The sequence below is a fragment of the Budorcas taxicolor genome, chromosome 16 (assembly GCF_023091745.1).
Source record: "Budorcas taxicolor isolate Tak-1 chromosome 16, Takin1.1, whole genome shotgun sequence".
Taxonomy (NCBI): Eukaryota; Metazoa; Chordata; class Mammalia; order Artiodactyla; family Bovidae; genus Budorcas; species Budorcas taxicolor.
The window spans coordinates 47,795,921-47,817,134 of NC_068925.1; the positions used below are offsets into that span (position 1 = coordinate 47,795,921).

At 61.6% G+C, this 21,214-nt stretch overlaps 3 protein-coding genes across 3 annotated transcripts in view; 2 read left to right on the forward strand and 1 right to left on the reverse strand.

Annotated features, from left to right (window-relative positions):
• The window catches only part of PLEKHG5 (pleckstrin homology and RhoGEF domain containing G5), a 50,200-nt gene extending 44,903 nt beyond the window's left edge, over positions 1-5,297 (forward strand). Inside the window, exons 13-21 of the mRNA XM_052653812.1 lie at positions 326-475; positions 836-946; positions 1,095-1,244; positions 1,332-1,469; positions 1,634-1,753; positions 2,703-2,835; positions 2,966-3,081; positions 3,173-3,357; positions 3,786-5,297. Of these exons, the coding sequence (XP_052509772.1) occupies positions 326-475; positions 836-946; positions 1,095-1,244; positions 1,332-1,469; positions 1,634-1,753; positions 2,703-2,835; positions 2,966-3,081; positions 3,173-3,357; positions 3,786-4,560 (1,878 nt within the window). The 3' untranslated portion in view covers positions 4,561-5,297. The remainder of the gene's footprint in view (positions 1-325; positions 476-835; positions 947-1,094; positions 1,245-1,331; positions 1,470-1,633; positions 1,754-2,702; positions 2,836-2,965; positions 3,082-3,172; positions 3,358-3,785) is intronic.
• A 728-nt stretch (positions 5,298-6,025) lies between these two features.
• On the forward strand, positions 6,026-10,231 carry TNFRSF25 (TNF receptor superfamily member 25). The gene is made up of 10 exons (XM_052653995.1): positions 6,026-6,076; positions 6,651-6,768; positions 6,962-7,096; positions 7,515-7,682; positions 7,772-7,850; positions 8,586-8,641; positions 8,740-8,847; positions 9,053-9,090; positions 9,553-9,733; positions 9,909-10,231. The coding sequence occupies exons 1-10, from the start codon at positions 6,026-6,028 to the stop codon at positions 10,229-10,231; spliced, it is 1,257 nt and encodes a 418-aa protein (XP_052509955.1).
• A 1,201-nt stretch (positions 10,232-11,432) lies between these two features.
• ESPN (espin) overlaps positions 11,433-21,214 on the reverse strand; it is a 32,818-nt gene continuing 23,036 nt past the window's right edge. Inside the window, exons 8-14 of the mRNA XM_052654029.1 lie at positions 20,731-20,886; positions 20,448-20,640; positions 17,879-18,024; positions 17,532-17,795; positions 12,830-12,909; positions 12,726-12,737; positions 11,433-11,580 (exon numbers count right to left, since the gene is read on the reverse strand). Of these exons, the coding sequence (XP_052509989.1) occupies positions 11,433-11,580; positions 12,726-12,737; positions 12,830-12,909; positions 17,532-17,795; positions 17,879-18,024; positions 20,448-20,640; positions 20,731-20,886 (999 nt within the window). The remainder of the gene's footprint in view (positions 11,581-12,725; positions 12,738-12,829; positions 12,910-17,531; positions 17,796-17,878; positions 18,025-20,447; positions 20,641-20,730; positions 20,887-21,214) is intronic.

Genomic DNA, 21,214 nt, shown 5'->3' on the forward strand with positions numbered 1-21,214 from the left:
GAGGGGCGGGACAGGGGCGGGGCTGACTTGTGGAGTGGGTGAGGGGTGGGGCTGACTGGTGGAGTGGGTGAGGGACAGGGCCTGGCACCTGATTGTGGACTTGGGATGATGCTGAAGAAAGCTCCGGGCAGGGCTAACGGGTAGAGTGAAAGGCGGGGAAGAGGATGGGCAGGGGCGGGGCCCGGCCCTTAACGGTGGACATGGGATGGTGCTGAAGAAGGCTGGGGTCGGGGCTGACAGTGAGGGCAGGAGAGGGATGGGTAGGGGCGGGGTCTGGAATAGGGGCGGGGCCGAGCGCACCTCCACCACCAACCCCGCCCCCCAGGTGGAGGCGGACCGCCTGTTCAGCAACATCCCGGAGATCGCGCGGCTGCACCGCGGGCTGTGGGGCAGCGTGATGGCGCCGGTGCTGGAGAAGGCGCGGCGCACGCGGGCGCTGCTGCAGCCCGGGGATTTCCTCAAAGGCTTTAAGATGGTACGGGTCAGGTCGGACACATGCAGGGACACACAGGCAGGGCTGGGGCGCCAATCCCGTCTGCCCAACACCCCAGCACCCTCCCAACCGGTGGCCCGAATGACCCCTGGTGGTCAAGAGGCGTAGAATTCAGAGTCGGTCGCCGTGGTGTGAAACTCCACCTGACCGTGTGCCCTTGCTACCACCTGGCCAAGGTCGATTGCTTTCGCTGAGGCTCCGTTTCCTCGTGTGGAAAACGGGGATAATAAGTTTGCCCCCTGGTGGTCGGGGAGAGGCAATAAGTGAGGAGCGAGTGCGGGGCCCCCTCCCGCGGTGGGGGCGCGCGGTAACCGGTTCTGTGCCTGTTCCGCCCCGCGCCAGTTCGGCTCCCTCTTCAAGCCCTACATCCGATACTGCATGGAGGAGGAGGGCTGCATGGAGTACATGCGCGGCCTGCTGCGCGACAATGACCTCTTCCGAGCGTACATCACGGTGAGGGCGGGTAGGGCTCGCCGGGGGGCCAGGGCACTGCGCAATCGGCTTCCCTGGGCGGCAGGTGCCTGAGGGCCTGGCGGTAGGGCGCGGCCTGGGGGCCCGGGGCGGGGCTCGCCCTGAGTCCCGCTCCGCCTTCCCGCCACAGTGGGCCGAGAAGCACCAGCAGTGCCAGCGGCTGAAGCTGAGCGACATGCTGGCCAAGCCCCATCAGCGACTCACCAAGTACCCGCTGCTGCTCAAGTCGGTGCTAAGAAAGACCGACGAACCGCGCGCCAAGGAGGCCGTTCTCACTATGGTAACTGGGTCGCGGGCAGGGTCCCTCCCTCTGGCTGGCGGCGCCTCCTGACCCGGTCCTTGAACTGCCCTGGCCCGCCCGCCCTAGATTGGCTCGGTGGAGCGCTTCATCCATCACGTGAACGCGTGCATGCGGCAGCGCCAGGAGCGGCAGCGGCTGGCGGCCGTGGTGAGTCGCATCGACGCCTACGAGGTGGTGGAGGGCAGCAACGACGAGGTGGACAAGGTAGGTGCCTCCGTCTGTGCGGGGGTCCTTGGCCCTGCTGGGGGCGGGGAAGGGCCGCACTGGCAGATGGGGGCTATACTGGGAAACTCATCTGAGGTCTCCCAGCTGAGAGGAGGGGTCAGACCTTGACCTCTCTTGGCCCCGCCCCCAACCCCACCCCCCAGCTCCTGAAGGAATTTCTGCATCTGGACCTGACAGCTCCCATCCCTGGCGCCTCCCCTGAGGAGACACGTCAGCTGCTGCTGGAAGGGAGCCTGAGGATGAAGGAGGGGAAGGACAGCAAGGTGACTCCAGGAACCTCTCCACGCTCCGGGCCCTTGCCTCCCCCTTACCCTGTGGGGTTTGAACCACCCCTTCCTTGGGACCTCCCGGGCCCTAGTCAGTGATTCTTAGCTGCCCCGTCCCTTGGGTGGCAATTCAAGAACTAGTGCCTTTATGTGAGGAATGACTGTTTTTTCTTCTTGTTTTAAAATTATTTGTAATTGAAGGATAATCGCTTTACAATATTGTGTTGAGGGATGACTTTCTGCCTGCAGTTTACTTTTTACAAATGCAGCAGCCGGATCCCGGCCATCAGATGCCATTCTAGCCCACCTGTTGGTGCCACAGTGTGTTCCTATTGGGAGGGAGGGGCCCATTCTGTGAGCAGGCTGGGAATAGCCTAGAGTCTTGCTACGAAGCTATGAATTTTTCAAGCATTGTGTAACCCAGAGTCTGCAAATCATGATTTTTTTTGTAATTTATTTATATTTGGCTGCGCTGGGTCTGCATTGCTGCGTGAGAGCTTCCTCTAGTTGCAGGACTCCTCTCTAGTTTTGGTGCATGGGCTTCTCTTAGTTGCAGAGCGTGAGCCCTAGTTGAACAAGCTTAGTTGCTCTGTGGCATATGGGATCTTCCCCAACCAGGGATTGTACCAGTGTCCTCTGCACTGTAAGGTGGATTCTTAATCAGGGAAGTCCTGCCAATCATGATTTTAAAACCACCTTCCTTTCCCTCTTTAACGTAAACTTTTAACTGGCATAAGTCACAAGTAAGTAGCTGGATGAGAGAAAGTCATCTTGTTCTTCGTTTGAATGTTACTGTCAGTTCAGTGGGGGTGGAAGGAGACAGGTACTTGACACCAGTGCTCCCAGGGGAGGGTGTTGAAGCAGACAGGCGGAGGGTGCCTGCCTTGGCCCTGACCTCTGGCCTCCTGCTCTTCCTGCATTACCCCCCACCCCCTGCCATCGCCAGATGGATGTGTACTGCTTTCTCTTCACTGACCTGCTCTTGGTGACCAAGCCAGTGAAGAAGGCCGAGAGGACCAAGGTCATCAGGCCACCGCTGCTGGTGGACAAGATTGTGTGCCGGGAGCTTCGGGACCCAGGTGAGTTGGCCGGCTCCCAGCTCCTGGGTGGGACCTATGATGGGGGCGGGGGGGCGCTGTGATGGGCGGGACCTACAGTGGGCTGGGGTCTTGGTCCTAGCTAGCACTGATGTGAGCCCTTCCTAACCAGGCTCCTTCCTCCTCATCTACCTGAACGAGTTCCACAGTGCTGTGGGGGCCTACACGTTCCAGGCCAGTGGCCAGGCTTTGTGCCGTGGCTGGGTGGATGCCATCTACAATGCTCAGGTGAGAGCAGAGTGGTGGGCAGCCTGGCAGGGCAGCCTGGTGGGGGCTGCTGCTCACCAGCTGTGGGGCCCCTGTGCACCCCCATCTCCAGAACCAGCTGCAGCAGCTGCGTGTGCAGGAGCACCCAGGCAACCAGCAGCACCTGCAGAGCCTGGAAGAGGAGGAGGATGAGCAGGAGGAGGAGGAGGAGGAGGAAGGTGGGGAGAGTAGCACTTCGGCTGCCAGCTCCCCTACCATTCTGCGCAAAAGCAGCCACAGCCTTGACTCCCAGCACTGGTACGTTTGCCCAGGAGCGCCCAGCAAGCTGGAGCAGAGCAGGTGCTCTGCCCCAGGATTCCTGACCCCAAGGCGACTGACACAGCGGGACCCCTTTCCCTGTGCATGGCTTTATGATATGAACCCAGTGGGCATGGGGAGGGGGGGCTCTGCCTCCCACCAGCGGGGATGGCAAATGGATTTCAACGTGAGTCCCCTCTGATCTATTAGTGGTAGCTGCCCAGAGCTGAGCTGAAGATTCTTAGACTATATCTGACAGCAGATACTGTGGTCATGACAGACACCATTCCTGATACCTGTGTTTCGGGCTCACATGCTGCCTGCTTGTAGTCTGAGCCTCAGACTCAGGAGGGCAGAGGCTCTCAACTTCTGTGTCCAGTCGTCTAGGCTTCCTTTAGCTGGACTGACTCCCTTCTTGGCCCCCACAGTGCCTCGGACGGCTCTACGGAAACCCTGGCCATGGTGGTGGTAGAGCCTGGGGAGTTGCTGTCCTCTCCTGAATTCAGGGGCGACCCCTTCAGCTCCCAGTCAGACGAGACCTCTCTCAGTACCACCACCTCATCTGTCACTCCTACCAGCGAGCTGCTGCCCCTGGGCCCTGTGGATGGCCGCTCCTGCTCCATGGACTCCGCCTACGGCACCCTTTCCCCCACATCCCTGCAAGACTTTATGGCCCCAGCTCCCACAGTGGAGTCAGCACCCCGGCCCCCAGAGTTACCACCAGCCCCGTCACCCCCACCCTCGCCCCGCCTCCGCCGCCGCACTCCTGTCCAGCTGCTGCCCTGCCTGCCCCACCTGCTCAAGTCCAAATCGGAGGCCAGCCTCCTCCAGCTGCTGTCAGGGGCCACCACCCGCAGAGCGCCCCCAGCCCCGAGCCGCAGCCTGTCAGAAGTCTGCTTGGCTGCTACCATCCCTGGCACGAGGACTCGGGGCTCCTGTCAGGAAGCTGGGCCCAGCTGGTATTGCCAGGGGGCACCTGGCCCTGGCCCCCAGCTGGCAGAGCTAGAGGGTAGAGCCCACTGCCCAGGTGGGGAGCCCGAAGGACCCACCAGGAGGAGCAGAGAGCTGTCCTCGGGGGCCTCGACCAGGGTCCAGCCTGAGCCTCCCCCGGGGATCTCGGCCCAGCACAGGAAGCTGACGCTGGCCCAGCTCTACCGAATCAGGACTACCCTGCTGCTTAACTCCACCCTCACTGCCTCGTGAGTGGCCTGGCCTGGGGTGGAGGACAGGTGGCCCAGTGTGCTGGGGGCACTGTCATGGCTGGGAATAGATGGCACTTGGGCACAGGGATGGGAGAGGGAGCCTGGGACCTGCCCCAGCATCTGGCGAGGATGTGCACGGTGGGCAGTGGTGAAGAAGCCTGAGAGGGTGGCCAGAGCCCTTCCGAATACCATCAGCCAAGGAAGAACTGTCTCTCCCCTCCTCTCCACTGCAGGGAGGTCTGAGCAGAGGGAGGCCCCCAAGGGTGCCACTGACCAAGGGACAGCAGACAGCATGCCTCCTGGGGCGTGCCGGGCCCTGCTCCAGCTGCTGCCTTAATGTGCACATGGGCCAGAGTGCCCAGCCAGACACCGCCACCGTCCCCGAGGGCCCGATTTGCACTTTGCCAGACCAGATGGAAGTGGAGGAGGGCTCAGCAGAAGCCCAGGCTGCAGGACCCCCTGACAGTCACCACTGTCACTAACCTGCCTGTTTCCCCACCTCCCAACCCCCAGCCTAGGCAGAATCCTTTACCCAGTGCTCTCTGAATTCAGGACCTCCAGTCCTCTGGGCTGGACTCCAGGGCTGGGGTCCCAGGCAGCCCTTCCCTCCTCCACCATCTGGCGCCAAATGGGACGACGGTTCCCCTGCCTTTAGCCCCCTCCCCCTCTTCCCAGTCCTTGGGATGGGCTCTGTGTAAAGTTGCATATTTATTGAGCTTTTGATTCTTTTATAAAGACTTGTATATACTTCACTGGAAAGAGTCCTTTGCTTTTGGAATGCCCCCTTTCTGGACTCAGGCACACTCAGTGCTCCTCTGGGCTCCTGTCCCCTCCATCTGTGGTGGGCCACCCCTGGGCGAGACTGGGAGCACAAGGGACTTCGTGGGGCAGAAATCACCTGACCAGTACTCCCAAGGTCAGCCCTGTCCCCTGCCACAGCCATGAAGTCCACCACTAGGGCCCCCCACTAGGTGCCCTCCCCACATGGGGCCCTGGAGGGCCCTACCCCAAGCCACCCCTCTGAGCTGGTGCCAGGGTGGGGCATGGGCTCAGGCTACTGAGAGGGGCCCCTTGGACTGCCTTCCAGGGCAGGGTCATGCCCTGTGTGGGGAGGGTGGGCCTCCCACCTTGGTTCTTCTGGCCCAAGCCCTCACGGCTGAGGGTGCCTCTGAGACCTGGAGAGAAGAGATTGCCTCTCTAGGAAGAGGTAGTCTCTGGGTTGAGATAGAACCCAGGCATGGGACCTGGATGCGGCCCCTCCTTATGTGCACCTTGCCCACCGGCTGCCTCAGGTGAGCTCAGGTGAGGGCTGGGGGCTCCCTTCCCAGCAGCCCCGCCCTGGCCCCCACCCCCGAGGCGGGCTCTCAGGCGGGGCGGGCCTGAGGGCGCCGGGCTGGGCCCCACCCGCGGCGGGCGGAGCGGGGGAAGCCCGGTCGGGTCGAGGGCCCAGCGTGGCGCCCAGGGCCATGGAGCCGCGGCCGCGGCCCGGGACCTGTGCGGCGGCGGCGGCGGCGGCGGTGAGTAGGGTCGCAGGGGCATGACCTCGAGCCTTGAGCCTTGCCAGGGCCTGCCTGGGTCCCTGCGCCGGAGGAAGGGGACGCGGGGGGAGGGGAGAGCGGGGCGGCAGAGGAAGGGAACAGTGGATGGGAGGGTAGGGGAATGCATGTCTTCGATTGGGCTTTCCTGGGGACTGGGTCCCTCTTCCCACCGAGTTAGAGGTTCAGCGGGGGCGGGGCCCTTCCCCTGTGAGGAAGCACCATGTCAGGGGCCAGAGGGGTCTGGGGACCCCGGCAGAGAAAAATCAGGGTCCCCCACCTTACCGCAAGCACGGGTTGGGGTGGGGCTGCCTGGTTCCTGCCCGGTGGAGGGCAACATGCGGGGCTGGCAGGAAGCCTGTAATCAGCTCCTCCCAAGCCCCATCTGTACCCAGGGGAAGGAAGTCAGTCTCACTCCCCACCTATGGGCACCTCCTCTGCTCAAGAACCTGAGAAATGTGCTGCTCTGAGGGCAAGCGCTGGGGTGGGAGAGACTGGGCAGAGAGAGGCCCCCGCCTGGGCAGCCAGGCCGGGAGCCAGCAGCCCCTGTTCCCAGGCTCTCCTCTTCCTGCTGCTGCTGGGTGCCCGGGCCAGCACCCCCAGCCCCCGGTGTGACTGCGGCCACAGCTTCCCAAATCGGAGTCGTCTGGGCTGCTGCAAGGGCTGTCCAGCAGGTGAGGGGCTGAAGGGGTGGGAGGGACATGGGAGGAAGTGAGGGCTGACCACAGACAGGTGAGGGTTAGGTGGGGCTGGGGAGTGGAGGTAGGCAGGCTAGGGATGAGGGGAGGGGAGGCTGAAAGTGGAGCCAGAGATGGGGGGAGGGGAAGGTGGAAGCCCCCTTGACTGACCCCACACTGGGTTCCACAGGGCACTACCTGAAGGCCCCCTGCACAAAGCCTTGTGGCGCGGCCACCTGCCTCCCCTGTCCGCAGGGCACCTTTCTGGCCCGGGAAAACCACTACGAGACCCGCTGTGCCCGCTGCCAGGCCTGCGATGAGCTGGGTGAGGGGCTGCCTAGTGCTGGGGGTGGGGGGTGCTTGAGGACACGTCTGGCCAGGGTCTTTCTGAAGGAAGCGGTTGGCTCAAGCCCAGCCTTTGGGTAGGAGGCCCCTGTGCCCACCCCATGTCGCCCCACTGCACCCCACCCCACCCTATGCCACCGCATGCCATGCCATGCTGGTGCCTCCACCCTGGTCCTGCCTCAGGATGTCTTTGTGCCCTCCCATCCTGTGACCTTCCTGTCCCTGTGCCCCAGCCTCTGGTTTGTGATGATCCCCATACTTCTCTCACTTTGGGGGCAGTCCTGTCTCTGGTCTCTGCATCTCCATTCTCCAGGGGACCTGTCCCACTTCTCTGTGGGGGTCTCTGATTCTGACAGCCTCTGCTCTCCCTGGTCTCCCCAACCCCCCGTTCCCACCAGCCCCCCAGATGGCCCTGAGGAACTGCTCAGCAGTGGCAGACACCCACTGTGGCTGCAGGCCAGGCTGGTTCAGGGACTGCATGGTCAGCCAGTGCCGGCATGGTTCCCCCTTTCGCTGCCGCCCATGCACAGACTGCGGGGCCCTGCACCGGCACACACAGACACCTTGTGAGTACCCTCATTTTGGGCTCCCACACCCTACCCCATCCCCGCCTCCTCCTCTCCCATCCTGACCCACAGCATCTCCTGGACCATAGGTTCTAGCAGAGACACCCACTGTGGGACCTGCCTGCCTGGCTTCTATGAATATGGCAAGAGCTGCGTGTCCTGTCCCACGTAACTTCCTGGCTGCCCGGGGCTGGGGGAAGGGAGGCTGGGAACAGAGTGGGGGTCAAGGGGCAGGGAAGAGGGAACTCAGTTCTATGGTAGATGGGCCCCCCTTCAGACAAACTTTGAATGGTAAAGAGAAATCTGAATTTACCTTACGTCAGATAAGTAAGGGGGCATGTCTCTATTTTATGTCATACTTTCCTCTAGTAATCCTTCCGGCCCTATGTTAAGGATAGGATGTGTCACTTAGAGAGTCACATTAATGTAGTTTCAAAACTTGGGCTGAGGGTCAAGATCTCCCCCTGGTTCCTTGAGGCATCTTGAGCAAGTTACTTCACCTCTTCAATCTGTCGGCTCCCCATCTGAATGGGGGGGGGTGTTTGTAGGCTCCCCCAGGGCTATGGTTAAGGGGTGACTAGTCACTCATTTGCTCAGCAAGTTTCTTGAGTATCTACTATTTCCAGACACTGTTCCAGGTACTAGGGAAACAACAGGGAACAAAACAGGCAAATCCCAGAGTTGACATTTTAGTGCCCCTCTGTCTAGTCTGGAAGATGCTCAGTAAGCGGTGTTTGTTGCTATTGTATGAACACTGGTGACATTTCAGCAGTACTTTGGGAACATTCTTGGGTAGAGTGAGACTCTCAGGAGGCCTCCAGGGTGGAGAAGATGTTGGGTGGTCCTGAGCAGTCCTTCCTGGTGTGTACCTCACCCTCCACGCATTTCCCCCTCCCCTTGCAGGAGCACCCTTGGAAGCTGTCCTGAGCCCTGCGTGGCTGTCTGTGGCTGGAGGCAGAGTATGTGGTGAACTGGAAATGCCAGTGGGACAGCTGGGATGGGCCACAGGGAGGTCGGGGGATAGCTACCACCCGCCACCCACCAGCTGCTCTTTCAGTGTTCTGGGTGCAGATTCTCGTGGCAGGCCTGGTGGTCCCACTCCTGCTTGGTGCCACCCTGACCTACACATACCGCCGCTGCCATCCTTGCAAGGCCATAGGTCCCCGTAAGTGCATGTATGAACACACACACATTTTGAGAGGCCTGGGGTCAGGATGGGTAGCCCACAGCCCATTGGGCCTGGCTATGGTAGGTAAACTGAGGCAGACAGTGATGGGAGTGGGGTACAGAGGAACCCAAGAAGGAGCTGGGCTAACACCCAGGTTCAAGTGCCTTGCCTGATTGCTCATTAGACTCTCTGTGTCTTTCAGCAGATGACACTGCTATGGAGGTCCTGACCCCCCTACAGGTGAGATTCTCAGTAGCTAGTTAGTGTTCTGGGAGGAGCGTGAGCAAGTCTCCTGGAGCTGAGAGGTTGGGCCTTATTATAACTCGGATCCCAGGCACTGAAGAGACCTAACAAATACATATGCCAAGTTATCAGTGAATGAGAGCATCTCTGAGTAGCTTTGAGCCTACAGGGTTCAGACAGGTAAACAGTAGTGCTCAGTTCAGTAGGATGAACAGGAGGCCTCTGCCAGGGTTGGGGGAATAAGGAGAGAGCAGCAGGGGCAGGGCATTCCAGGCAGAGGACAGGGCTCCTCTCCTGGGTCACAGTGATGAGAGGGTACAGCTGCCCAGAGGTGGTGGAATGCGAGATTGTCTACTGACTGAGTCAGGGGTGCTCACTCCTGCTCAAAGACCCTGACACGGGCAAGAGCCTTGCTAAGCAAGCAAGGCTGAGCTGGGGGTGGTCTCTCTTGGCTTCCAGACTACCCATCTCTCACCCCCGGACAGCGGCCCTGCCCTTCTGGTGCCACCCAGCAGCAGTGAGAAGGTGTGCCCTGTCCAGTTGGTAGGCCACAGCTGGACCTCTGGCTCACCCCAGACCCAGGAGGCACCCTGCCTGGAGACCACATGGTCCTGGGACCAGCTGCCCAGCAGAGCTCCTGGTAAGGGATTTCAGTGGCCTGAGAGATTGACCCCTTCTCCTGAATCTGAGGTGATAAGCTGTGGTTTCCTGTAGACACTTGCCCATATCCCCTAATAGGACCTTCCTGCCCTATTTGGCCCCTGTCCCTTGCCTCTACCAGCACCCTCCATTGACTTTCTCTGGCCTGCTCGCAGGCCCGCCGCCCCCGCCGTCGCCAGCGCCCCCTTCAGGCTCGGCGGCCGCCACGCTCCAGCCTGGTCCGCAGCTCTACGACGTGATGGACGCCGTGCCCGCGCGGCGTTGGAAGGAGTTCGTGCGCACTCTCGGGCTGCGCGAGGCGGAGATCGAGGCGGTGGAGGTGGAGGTCGGCCGCTTCCGCGACCAGCAGTACGAGATGCTCAAGCGCTGGCGCCAGCAGCAGCACGCAGGCTTGGGCGCCGTCTACGCTGCCCTGGAGCGCATGGGGCTGGACGGCTGCGCAGAGGACCTGCGGAGCCGCCTACAGCGCGGCCCGTGACGCCAGGGTCCACCCGCCACTTCGGGGCTCTTGGTGGCCCTTGCAGAAGCCCTAAGTACGGTTACTTATGCGTGTAGACATTTAATGTCACTTATTAAGCCCCTGGCACGGCTCTGCGTAGCAGCGCCAGCCAGCCTCACCCTTGAGCGCCCCCAGGGGTCCAGTTAAGGCGAGGCAGCGCCAACGAGGATCAGGCGGGCGTCGAGGCTGCTCAGCTGTTTCTCGGTTTGTGTTTGGTTGAGGCCTCAGTATTAAATCTATGAAGAAGAGCTACAGCTTGGTGTTTCCGCGCGGCTGGGGTTGTTAAGTGGCCCAGACTTGGTTTCCGAAGGGCCAGAAGTCTTGCCACTCATGGCGAAGGCCAGTGTAACCCTCATCTCAAGCCTGCCCCTCCCGCTCAGCCGTGGCCCAGTTACCCCGAGGAGAGGAAGTCGCGGTGTCGGCGAGTAAGAGTGAGCATCGGCCCCGGGCGGCTGAGAGAGCTTTAATGGGGGTGCGAGATGGCGGGGATCGGGGAGGCAGTAGTTGGGAGACACAGCTTTAGGGTCCCTCGTCCTCCGCTCACTCCACCAGGGCAGTGAAAGGGTCCGGGGAGGTACGGGGCCTGGCTGGGGACGGCGCGCAGGCTTGAGGGTGGTGGGGCGCCCGGAGCGGCAACTCCGTTCCTACGACGGGCCGTTTGCAGTTTTCACCGTTTCTGGTAAACATGACTGAGAGGAAACCCTCGGCGGGGATGGGAAATGCGGCCGGGGCTGGGCCGGGCGCCGATCTGGGTCAGGAAGGGAGGAAAACCCCTTCCCCGAGCTCGGGGCCTGCCTCCGCCCAGGATGCGCCAGCGACGTGGGTTCCGGGGTGCGGGGGAGGGGGCGGCAGCCGGACGCGCTCCCCGCAGGAAAACCAAGTCATCACCCACGGAGCTTGGGAAGAGCTCTGCACACTTTGACATTCAACGAACATGCAAATATATGTAAGTAGGCATGCAAATAAGCAGCATCATTTTTGCGTCAACAGCTTGGGCACTTTTTCTGGGCGGCGGCGGCCGCGCTCCAGCGTCGCCCAGGACTGGGGATGCGGAGGCGGGGTCGGGGTCAAGGAAGGGTTTCAGCGCGGGAAGGGAGGGCGGCGCGGCTCCCAGCCTTTCCGCCTGGGCCCGGCAGGCTGGGGCGGGTTTGGGGGCACCCCCGAGCTCAAGAGGCTGCGTCTAGTACTTAGCGATGTCCCCCTTCTTCAAAATGATCTGTCGCTGCCAGGGCGCCAGCTTGCTCTCGTCGTAGCCCAGCGTCCGCAGCTTCTCCGACTGCTCTTTCTCCCGCTGCATCTCCTCTTGCTTCTGTCTCTCCTCCTCTTTCCTAGGCATGGGGTAGGGGCAGAACCCCAGGCAAGGGTGAGAGGGTGGGCCAGGCCCCACGCGGGGTCAGCCGTGGCAAGGTGTGGGTTACTAAGGGCAGGAGTTGCTGAGGACAGAGGCACTCGTTTCATAGGTTGTAGGGGCAGAAGGGGACTGGGGACAGGGATTGGGTTAGGAGGCATGTGGGTGGGATTGCTGGGGACAGAGGGGCTTGACTAGGGGCAGACTGGGGTCACTGGGGGGGGGGGTGTTGAACACATAGGAGTTGGGTGAGTGAGACAGTGGCTGGGTTATTGCTGACCGGGTGTTACTGGAAACAAGCGCTGAGACACAGTGCAGCAGAGGATGAGGAGGGGTGGTGCAGGGGAAGGCATGAAATTACTGGGGCTAGGACCTGAGTTCCTGGGACTGGGGTAGGGCTGCTGGGCAGCAGAAGGACCACATTTTTGGGAGACAGGTGCTGGGTAACTGGGAAGAGGTTATTAGAACATGGCTGGATCTGTGCTGGTGATGAGGCTAAGCTTCATCTGCATCTTTGTTCCCGTTAAGACTAAGTATGTTGGCTGTTGAGCATTTGAAATGTTGGGACTGAGATGCACTGTAGCTCAAAATGTTCATTGCATCTTGCAGACTTAGTTTTAAAAAAGAGTGTAAGACATCTCAATTTTTATCACTACTATCACTGGGTTACATAAAATATACTATTAAGTTCACTCATATCTTTATTTTTTTCACTGTGGCTGCTAGAAAATTTGTGGCTCAAATGATGCCTCTATCAGACAGCACTTGGCTAGATGACTGGGGGTAAAAACTAAAGAATTGAGGGACATACATTTTGTTAAAAAATTGAGGGACAGATGCTCTAGGTTATTGATACTGAGGCTGGGTTAACTGCAGGGCAGAGAGGCTAGGTTAATGGGAGAGGGCTGGGTAATTGGGGGTACAGATTATTACAGCATAAGAGCTAGACTTTGGGGGGCAGTGGATAAGTTACTAATGTCTGGTGGCATTATTGGGAGCAAAGATGCTGTGCAAACAGGGCTGAGTGACAAGGGGAAATGCTCATGATAGGCCTAGATGAAGAGGCCAAAGGACTGGGACTGGCTAGGGGGAAGGGACACAGGTTGGGCCCAGCCCCACACTCACCGCTTCTGCTCCCTGGAAGAAAAAAGAGATAGCGTTGGTTGGTACCACCACCTCAGGGACACAACCAAGACACCTTGCTGAGCCCCACGTCTTTCGGAGCTCACCTCTCATCTTCTAGCTTCTTCCGCAGGATGTCCCGCCTCCAGGCAGGCATGCTGGCCAACCAGGCCTCCTCCTGCTCCTCCTGCAACACAGCACAGCATGGGCTGGGAGATGGGGGCCAGTACTCCTACCCAGGGGACCTCTTTGAGTCAGGGACGACAAGTTGTAGGAAGAGACCCTTCTGTAGGGCAAATGGATGAAGACTCAGGCCCCTCTGTCCTAGAGGGGGCGCCAGAGAGTCAAGAGCTGAGTGCAGAAGTAGAAGAGCCTCAGAGGAGATTCCCCACAGGGTTGGGTGGATAGATGGCTCCAGGCCCATGATCCAGAATCTCTGGGAAGACTCATACTTGGGCCCCCATAGTTCCTGCCAGCTCAGAGAGGCTCACACTGGTTCCTGGTGCCACTGAGAAGGAACTTCTGGGCCATGCCTATCCTATTCTGAAAGAGGGGGCGACACCAGCTCAACAATTGTGTGGCTGCAATGACACCGTGTGGGAAGGATCCAACACAGACAGCTTACAGCAAAGAGTTTTATTACTTGCATGTTACAGAGAAGAAAGAGTCTGGACATGTCAAATAAACATTGCACATGTGGCTCCCCTGACCTCAGCCAAAGAGGTCGCTCTGAACTCCAGTGAAAAATGGGAGCCACAGGGCCCCAACGGGGACCCACAGTTCCCCACTCACAGGGGCTGCTGTTTCCACCTGGCTCCACACGGAGCCAGGCATTGCTGCAGAGCCAGAGGGAGACACCTGGTTGACCCTGTGCTCTGCCCTGCCGATTCCTACCAACACCCCACAATCGGCCACTAAAGGCTGAAACAGCCTGGTCCTGGACACTCTGGCTTTTCCAAGGCCATTCGTCCTGTCCTGGTTTCTTCCTGCCGCTTCTGGAGGGGATCAGACAGGCATCCACGCCCAGGTAAAGACACTTGAGGGTTAATTCCGGATCCTCTGGCTCAGATATCAAAGAGCTCTGCCTCCTTCTCCTTCCAGAAGGAGAAGCTCCGGTCGATGTACCGGCAGATGTCCTCATTGCTGAACTCGCCCATCTCAGACACCAGCTCCAGGGGGTCTTCGGAACTAGGAGGGACCGACGTTGGGGGAGGCGCGGGCGGGGGTGAAGGCGGGGGCAGCCGCGCAGGGGCCGGCGCCTCGGGCTGCCTCTCTGGCCAGTTCCCTGCCTGAGCTGTACTGGCCTCTTCCATCGGTTCCCTCTCATCCTTATCTGTCCCTTCCTTTTGCTCCTTCTCCGCCTCTTCTCCCCGTGTCGGTTCAGCCTCCAGGCTGTCTTCGAAGAACTGTCGTCTGAGGTCCTCGAATCCGTCGCTCCAGCTGCGCCGGCCGGCCTCCACTTCCTCGATCACCACGCGGTGGAAGAGACGGATGAGCTCCCACGGGTGGCTGCCCAGCCGATCGAACATCTCGTAGCACAGCAGGTGGCGGAACTTGCGCTCCTCGCGGCTCAGGCCCATTTCGAGCAGCTGGAAGTAGCCTAGCATGAAGAGGTCCAACGTGAGGCTGTCGTAGCGCCGGGGCGCGCCGCCGTCGAGGGGCGGCAGGAAGTGCTCGGGCCAGTACAAGCCGTGCGCCAGGGCCCGGCCGCGGGGCTGCCGCGCCGGCACCTGCCGTAGCAGGCTCCGCCAGTGGCCCAGCAGCTTGCCCACCACCTGCCGCTGCTTCAGCAGGCGCAGCAGCCGCTCGTCCGGGCCATCGCCCGCCGGCGGCCGGGAGACAGCAGCGGCCTCGGGGCTGGGGTCGGCGGCGGCGCCCGCAGCCACCACGCGGGGGAGGAGTCTGCGCAGGCGCATCTGGGCGTGGTGCCCGGGGCCGCGGAAGGTCCACTTGCGCCAGTGCTCCAGGAAGAGGTAGACGATGCGCTCCTTGCGCATGTCAATGTAGTCCTGGACGCCGCGCAGCTCGGTGGAGGACGTCGGCCTGCGCGCCAGCTGCTCTGGCTCTGGCAGCGCCGCCTGGCGGCCCGGCGCCTCGGGCGCATCCAGGACGCCCACGGACTCGCCCGCGGCCGGCAGGCCGTTGGCGGTGGCGGCGACGGCGGCGCTCGGCTCGCTGGAGCTGGCCGCCGCGTAGTCCTCCTCGAGGATGGGCTCACGGTCCGGCGCGCTGGCAGGCAGCGACAGCTTCTGGCGCGGGCCGCGCGGGGGCTCCGAGCCCTGGGCGCGTTGCTCATACGTGGCGCGGAGGTGCCGCACTGAGACACCGCACTCGAGGATCTCGCGCGCCACGGCCTCGCGGCACCAGCTGAGCGAATGCGAGCGGCCCAGGCAGAGCGGGCCTGGCCGCCAGGGGGCGTCAGTCAGCGGCGGCAGCGGCTGGCCCGTGTCGGCAGCCAGGAGCTCAGCCGGGTGTGCCGGCCGTCCGCCCAGCGCGGCCAGCAGCGAGGCCATGCTCTTGAGCAGCACGGAGATCTTGCTGCACCAGGCGGGCAGGCTGGCGGCGCGGCCGTGCACGCGGCGCGGGTCGACGGTGAAGCGCGGTGCCGACAGGGCGGCCGAGATGGGTAGCAGCTGCTCCAGCTCCAGCTCCAGCTGCTCCAGGCGCGCCTCCAGCTTCTGCGCCTTGTGCAGCACTTGCAGGTTCTCAATTTGCTGCTCGATGCGAAGGATGTCGGCCTCGGTCATGAGTTCCCCGAAGGGCCCGAGGATGGCGTTGTGCTCGCGGGAGTACCTCCAGCCCTCGCGGGGGTAGCAGCACGAGCTGGCGGCCGTCAGCTAAGGCGGGGAAGACAAGAGGGGAGGGGGGCACGTCTCCCTCTGGCCGGGCTCCCGCGACGGTCGCCGCCGGGGGGCGCTATTTGCATGTCCTAGGTGGTGTAATGGCTTCGCGGGGCTGCGTTTGCAGGGGCGGGCCGCGCCTGGCCGGCGGGCGATTACGCTGGGACGAAGCTTCGGCCCAGGCTGCCGCTCCAGGCGCTGGGCAGTGTCCGCTTTGGTCGCTGGCAGAGACACACAGCCGGGCGTTGGGCGCTGTTGCAGAGGCAGGGCTGGCGGATGGGGTCTCCACACCTGGTTTGGTCGCTCATTACACCACCGAAGGAGCATGCAAAAGGCGTTGAAGCTGCGACAGACGGCAGTCCTCTCCCTCCCCATCCAAGGTCTGCGACTTGAGGCCAGATCCCAGCGAGGCCACTCCTCACTCCAGACAGATGATCCCCGCTAATCAAAGTCCCCTGCAGCCAAGCCCTCCCTGTCTATGCCATCGGTTTTACTACTGAATGAGAGGCTGCTAAAGAACCTGTGGCTTCCACTCTATTCCCACCCACTCTGACTCCTCGAATAACACAATTGATAGAGCTAGGCTCGCCAGGCACTTTCTTAGAGTCTCATCTGTTCCTCATTCTACACTTTTCCAGCGGGGTGGGGGGAAGGGCTGCCATCACTTCACAGGCGTCCCAATCCATCCTGGCCAGTACAGTCCCACTTAGGAACATGTTTCCCACATACAAATATGACTGTGCCGCAACTTTGAAAGAAGCATCTATACATAAATCTGTGTTTTGGCTGGTTTCTATTATTGTTTATTTCCCTTAATTCTATATACCTGCTTCCCTAGCCAGAAGGTGAGTGCTTTAAAGGTAGATACTGTGACATGTACATGTGTGCTCCACTACTTGGCTTTTGCTTGGCACTCAATAGATACTTATTGAATAGAAGTTTAAAAAAAAATGATGCCACTTGACCACTCAATCCCCCTCCCAGGCCCCCCACTGCTCTAGGAGAAAGTCCATTTTCTTCAAAGGCAGGCCTTGGTGACCTGACCAGGACTGACATCTCCAGCTCCACCCCTCGGAGCCACCACACCCGCTCTGATTCCCAGACCTCCCTTGTCCTTCCTGCTTGCTCTTTGCTCCACTCTTTTCTCTGTCCCCTTCTTCCTAATCTTCCACGTCTACCTTAGACATCACTTTCTCCTAAGCCCACCCCAAACCCAAATATTAATAGGATGGTGGGTCTCAGGCTGCCCCAGTCCTCTGCCCTCCCCATCAGAGCACCTCCTCATTTGACCTGTTTTGTCTCCCTGGGGGCATTTATCAGGCTACTAAGGTGCTCTGTTTGGTTATTGGTTGACACCCCACCCCCACCCCCACCTTGAGAGCAGGTCCTGACATATTCACTGGGAATCCCCAATGGATACAACAGTGTGCGATAAACAAGACAGCGCCCAGGGGATGTTTGTTCAGCAGATGAAGGGCAAACTATCCTGCCAGCCAGTGATGGTGACAGATGAGAAGCCTGAGGCTGGATGAGGCAGTTCAGGAAAGGAGCCCAGGGCAATCTGACTAAGACCAAAAGTCTCTTGGCTGTTCCTGCCATCCCTAGGATGAGTCAGCCTCACCTGAGAGCTTGTCAGAAGTGAAGAAGCCCAGCCCCACCCAGAGCACCTGAACCACAATAGTCATGTTAACAAGATCACAAGCGATTTGAGGGCACTTTAGAGCTCGATAAACATTGCCTTCTCGTCAAGGGACAGGCAGTTGGGAGCTGGTGGGGGTAGTGCTGGCGGTGGAGACTGGGAACACCCCCAGGAGAGGGGTGGGTGGTGGTCCAACCTTGCTTTTTCCCAAAGGTCGTGGGAGCCGTCTGAGGCTGAAAGGGCCCGAGCATGTTGGGGGATGGTGTGGGGGAGGGGCGACGGCCCTAGGTGCAGACCCCAGGGCCCTCTGGGAAGCCCTTCTCCACCCACCTTCCGCCTCTGCTCCTCCTCCTCCTGCATCTTCAGCTGCAGCTTGCGCACCATCACCTGGCGCTTCCACTCGGGGATGGGCCGGCCCTGCTCGTCGTACGTGGGGATGAGCGCCTCCACGTCCAGCTGCACGCCCGGCGCTGGGGTGGCGGGCGGCGCCGGCGCCACGCTGCCATTGAGCAATGGCTGGGACCCCACGGCCGGCGGGGTAGGGCTCCGGGCCCGTGACGGTGCCGGCGACGCCGGCGGCAGCGGCGATTCCGGCTGCGGGGAGAAGCGGCGGGGCTGAGTGCTGGGCAAACAGGAGCGAGGGGAACCGGGGCGGGGCCGCCTGTCGCGTTTCCTACCTGGGAGGCCGGCTGCCCACTGCCAGAGAACACCGTGGTCAGCCCCTTACTCTGCGGCGTGGGCTTCAGACTCTTGCCCGCCTTGATCTCAGCCAGCAGCTCCGAATTGTCGCCCGTCGGGGACATCATGTTGAAAGACTTGGTGCCTGCGCGGAGGCAGGAGAGGAGACGCTGGCCCGGTGTGGGGCCTGCACCCCCACCGCCCCCCACCTGCCCTCTGCTGCTGCCTCCCCAAGTCAGGGCGGGCCCTGGCCTTCCCCTGGGCTCAGAGGGCAGCTCTCCAGGTCCTACCCCTCTACCCCGGCGGCTCTGGGGGACCCCAGAGGCGGGTCCTCCTTAGTTGGCAGCCTGTGCGGCCCCACCATCCTCCCGGCCCTACGCACGGGGTGTGGGGCCCCCACCTGGAGGCCCCTGGGAGTTCATGATGGCTCCTGGGCCGGCCCTGGCAACTCTAGTGAATGTCTCCGCCCAGCGTACTGACTGCCCAGCTCCAAAACACTACCTGGGGCCAGCCACCTGACCTTTGTCCCAGGTTCCCTGGCGCAGCCCTACCAGGGTGGAGTCTCCCATCTGACCCTCTCTGCATCAGCAAAGCCCAGTGACCCTTGGACTGAGTCACCTGGGGCTTCCCTGGCTCTAGACACTGGACCCTGGATCCCACAGCCTGGCCGGTCCCCTCCCACCCTCCCCACACACGCCCACAGACAGACACCCGCGCAGACACACTGGTTGCAAGCCCGGAGCACAGTTATGGCAAAGCGCAGCTCACTTCTGGCGGCCCCAGGAGAGCCGAGCCCTAGCTAAGGATATGGGATTGGGGGCACTTAGGTAGAAGGGCCAAGCGGATGACATGCAAATGCGTGGTGGGGAGTTTGCATTTTCCGAGGAGGCTGGAGGTGGCGACCGGGGTTTGAAGAGGGTTGTTTTTCGAGCGGGAGGAGGGGTCAGGACTCGGTGAGGGGGAAAAAAAGGAGACCAACAGCTTCTAGGTCCCAGGGGCTGGGGATCCCCGAGCACAGTAGTGGGAAAAACAAAAGTTCTGATGGGCGCCGGGTGCAGGCTCATTTCTTTAGGCTACACCGTCGGCCGGGCACAGAACGCGCACACGCAAGTGGGAGTAGTGGTGGTCCAGCCGGTGGCGTCCAGCACCCCTCACCTGCCAGCCCCTCGTCCTGTCCTTTCCTCGAGCCCCCAGCCCCTCCAGCCTGACTTTTCCTGAGCCTGCCCTGTGCCCCGCCCCCGCGCCTCAGCCCTGAGCCGCGCACGCAGCTACTCACTCTTCCTGTGTCTCAGGACTCTCACTTCTAGGGAAGGAGAGGAGAGAAGCGACAGCGAAGTTAGGGGAGGGAGGGGGCTGGGGGGAGGCCAGGACAGCAGGGAAAGCGGGCGGAGGGGACGGAGGGAGATGCCCAGGGAGGCCGGGGTGAGGAGGAACTTTGCGGTCCATCTGCCCCTGGCTCAGGCTGTGCTGGGGCTCCACAAGGGTGGTCTGCTCATTCTCAGCTTTGTTGGTGCCCTGAGAGTTGGGTTGGGCTGCCATGGGCCCTGGCCCCCCTCACCAGGGCCTCAGTCTTGGCATTGGTTGGGATAGGGCACCCAGCCCAGGCTCTGCTGCGAAGGGGTGTCTGGAGAAGCCCAGAGTCCGTTTTTCTTCTGTTCTTAGCTTCAGCCTTGCTCCACATTGCCAAGGGAAGACACTGACCCCAAAGCTGGAGGTGCAACTGATGGTAAACATGCTACCATGGCTCCAGTCTGAAGGGGCTGTGGCTCCATAGGTACCCAAGGTGCCCAGGCTGGCCCTACCTGGAGTCCTACTGCAGCCTCATGTCCTAGTCAGGGAGATGAAGCTTTGGATGGTGGTTTTAACCATGATCCTGGCGCTTAGTGGCTGGGTGAGGAAGGCATCTCCGCCACCCACCAAGGCTGGAATGGAAGCATCAGCACCCAGATACCACCTCCTGCGCCTGCTGGGGCCCTGACATGCAGGGGGGCCCACATTTCAGAAAAGAAGCCCAGGAATCCTGGTCATTGGTCCAGCTCTTTAAAAAGTATGATGCTCGGGGGTGTCACCAGGAAGGGGAGGGCAGGGTATGATGGACAGCTGGCCTTGTACCCCATAGTTAGGCCTGGGATGTATAATGGCTAGCTTGGGAGAACAAGAGAAAGTGGCCAAGAGTGGAAGAGACACTCCGGAGAAATATGGGGCAGGAAGAAGTCTGCCCAGCAACCCTGCCTCCTTGAAACTAATTCTACTTCTCCAAGCTTCTCTCTAGCACCAGCCTGCCACCAGAGCTGGGAGGCCTTCCCTACTGGGCCAGAGGCAGCAGGCAGGACCAAAGAGGGCAGGGGACTTAACCCAGATCACACAGCACAGTCCTGCTCTGACAAGACCTAAAGCAACTCCGAGCCTTCCCTTAGGGTCAAGTCCTCATTGGGTAGGGGCTGCAGAAAGATCAAGTAGGTAAAGAGGAAGCACTGGGACAGTGGCAGCTGGGGGAGGGGTGGTCTAGGTTTCCCTCCCCCTTCAGGGCCAGCGCTGCCCTCCACCCCTCAACCAGCCCCTACTCACTGCCAGTGGAGGAAGAAGAACGACGCTGCCCGCAGCCGGGGCCCGAGCCCTCGAAGGGCAGAGGCGGAGCAGGCGGCGGCGAGCTCAAGGCCTCGGGCGGGGGTGGGGGCGGGGGCGGTGGGGGCAGCTCCCTGGACGCTTTGGGGTCCGCGCCACAGCCGTTGTGCACGTGGTTTCCCGGGAGCAGCGCCGCCTGCGGGGGAGCCGAGGGGCCAGCGAGTGAGACGCAGGCGGCCAGGCCGGGTCCCGGGCGGCCGGCGGGCGCGGGCTGGCGGGCACGCACCTCCTCGCTGTGCGCCATGCCCGGGCGTGCGACCAGCGGCTCCCCCGGGTGGCGGCCCAGCTGGCGGTAGTAGTCCCCCGTGCTGGGCTGCTTGCTGAAGGCGCGGGGCTTGCGTCCGGAGTCCTGCCTCCGCAGCCCGTTGCGGCCGTCGCGGGGCTGCGGGAAGACAACGGGCGGAGTGAGCCCTGGGCACTCGTTCCTTACGCCTCCCGGCTCTTCACCTTCCGGGGGCTCACGGTCCCCGACCCTTCTGTTCCCAGAGCGAGGATTGGAGCGAAGGTACCGGGGGCCTCGGTGAAAGGGCAGGCCAGGTTGGCCGGACAGGGAGGGGTTCTGGGCGCGGGCCAAGGGGCGCAGGAGCCCCTACGGAGGCTAGAAGGGGCGGGCCCGGGGGCGGGGTGACCCAGCCCGAACGCCAGGGTGGGGGCGAAGCAGGGGTAGCTCCCGGCCTCCGCCGCACAGCGGCCCCCAGACGGGCCCCCGC

Bases quoted from the DNA above. Each gene is read 5' to 3' on its own strand.
- TNFRSF25 (XM_052653995.1), top strand. From the start codon at position 6,026: ATGGAGCCGCGGCCGCGGCCCGGGACCTGTGCGGCGGCGGCGGCGGCG. The intron at 7,683-7,771 runs GTGAGTACCCTC...CCTGGACCATAG, and splicing joins CCGGCACACACAGACACCTT to GTTCTAGCAGAGACACCCAC. The intron at 7,851-8,585 runs GTAACTTCCTGG...CTCCCCTTGCAG, and splicing joins AGCTGCGTGTCCTGTCCCAC to GAGCACCCTTGGAAGCTGTC.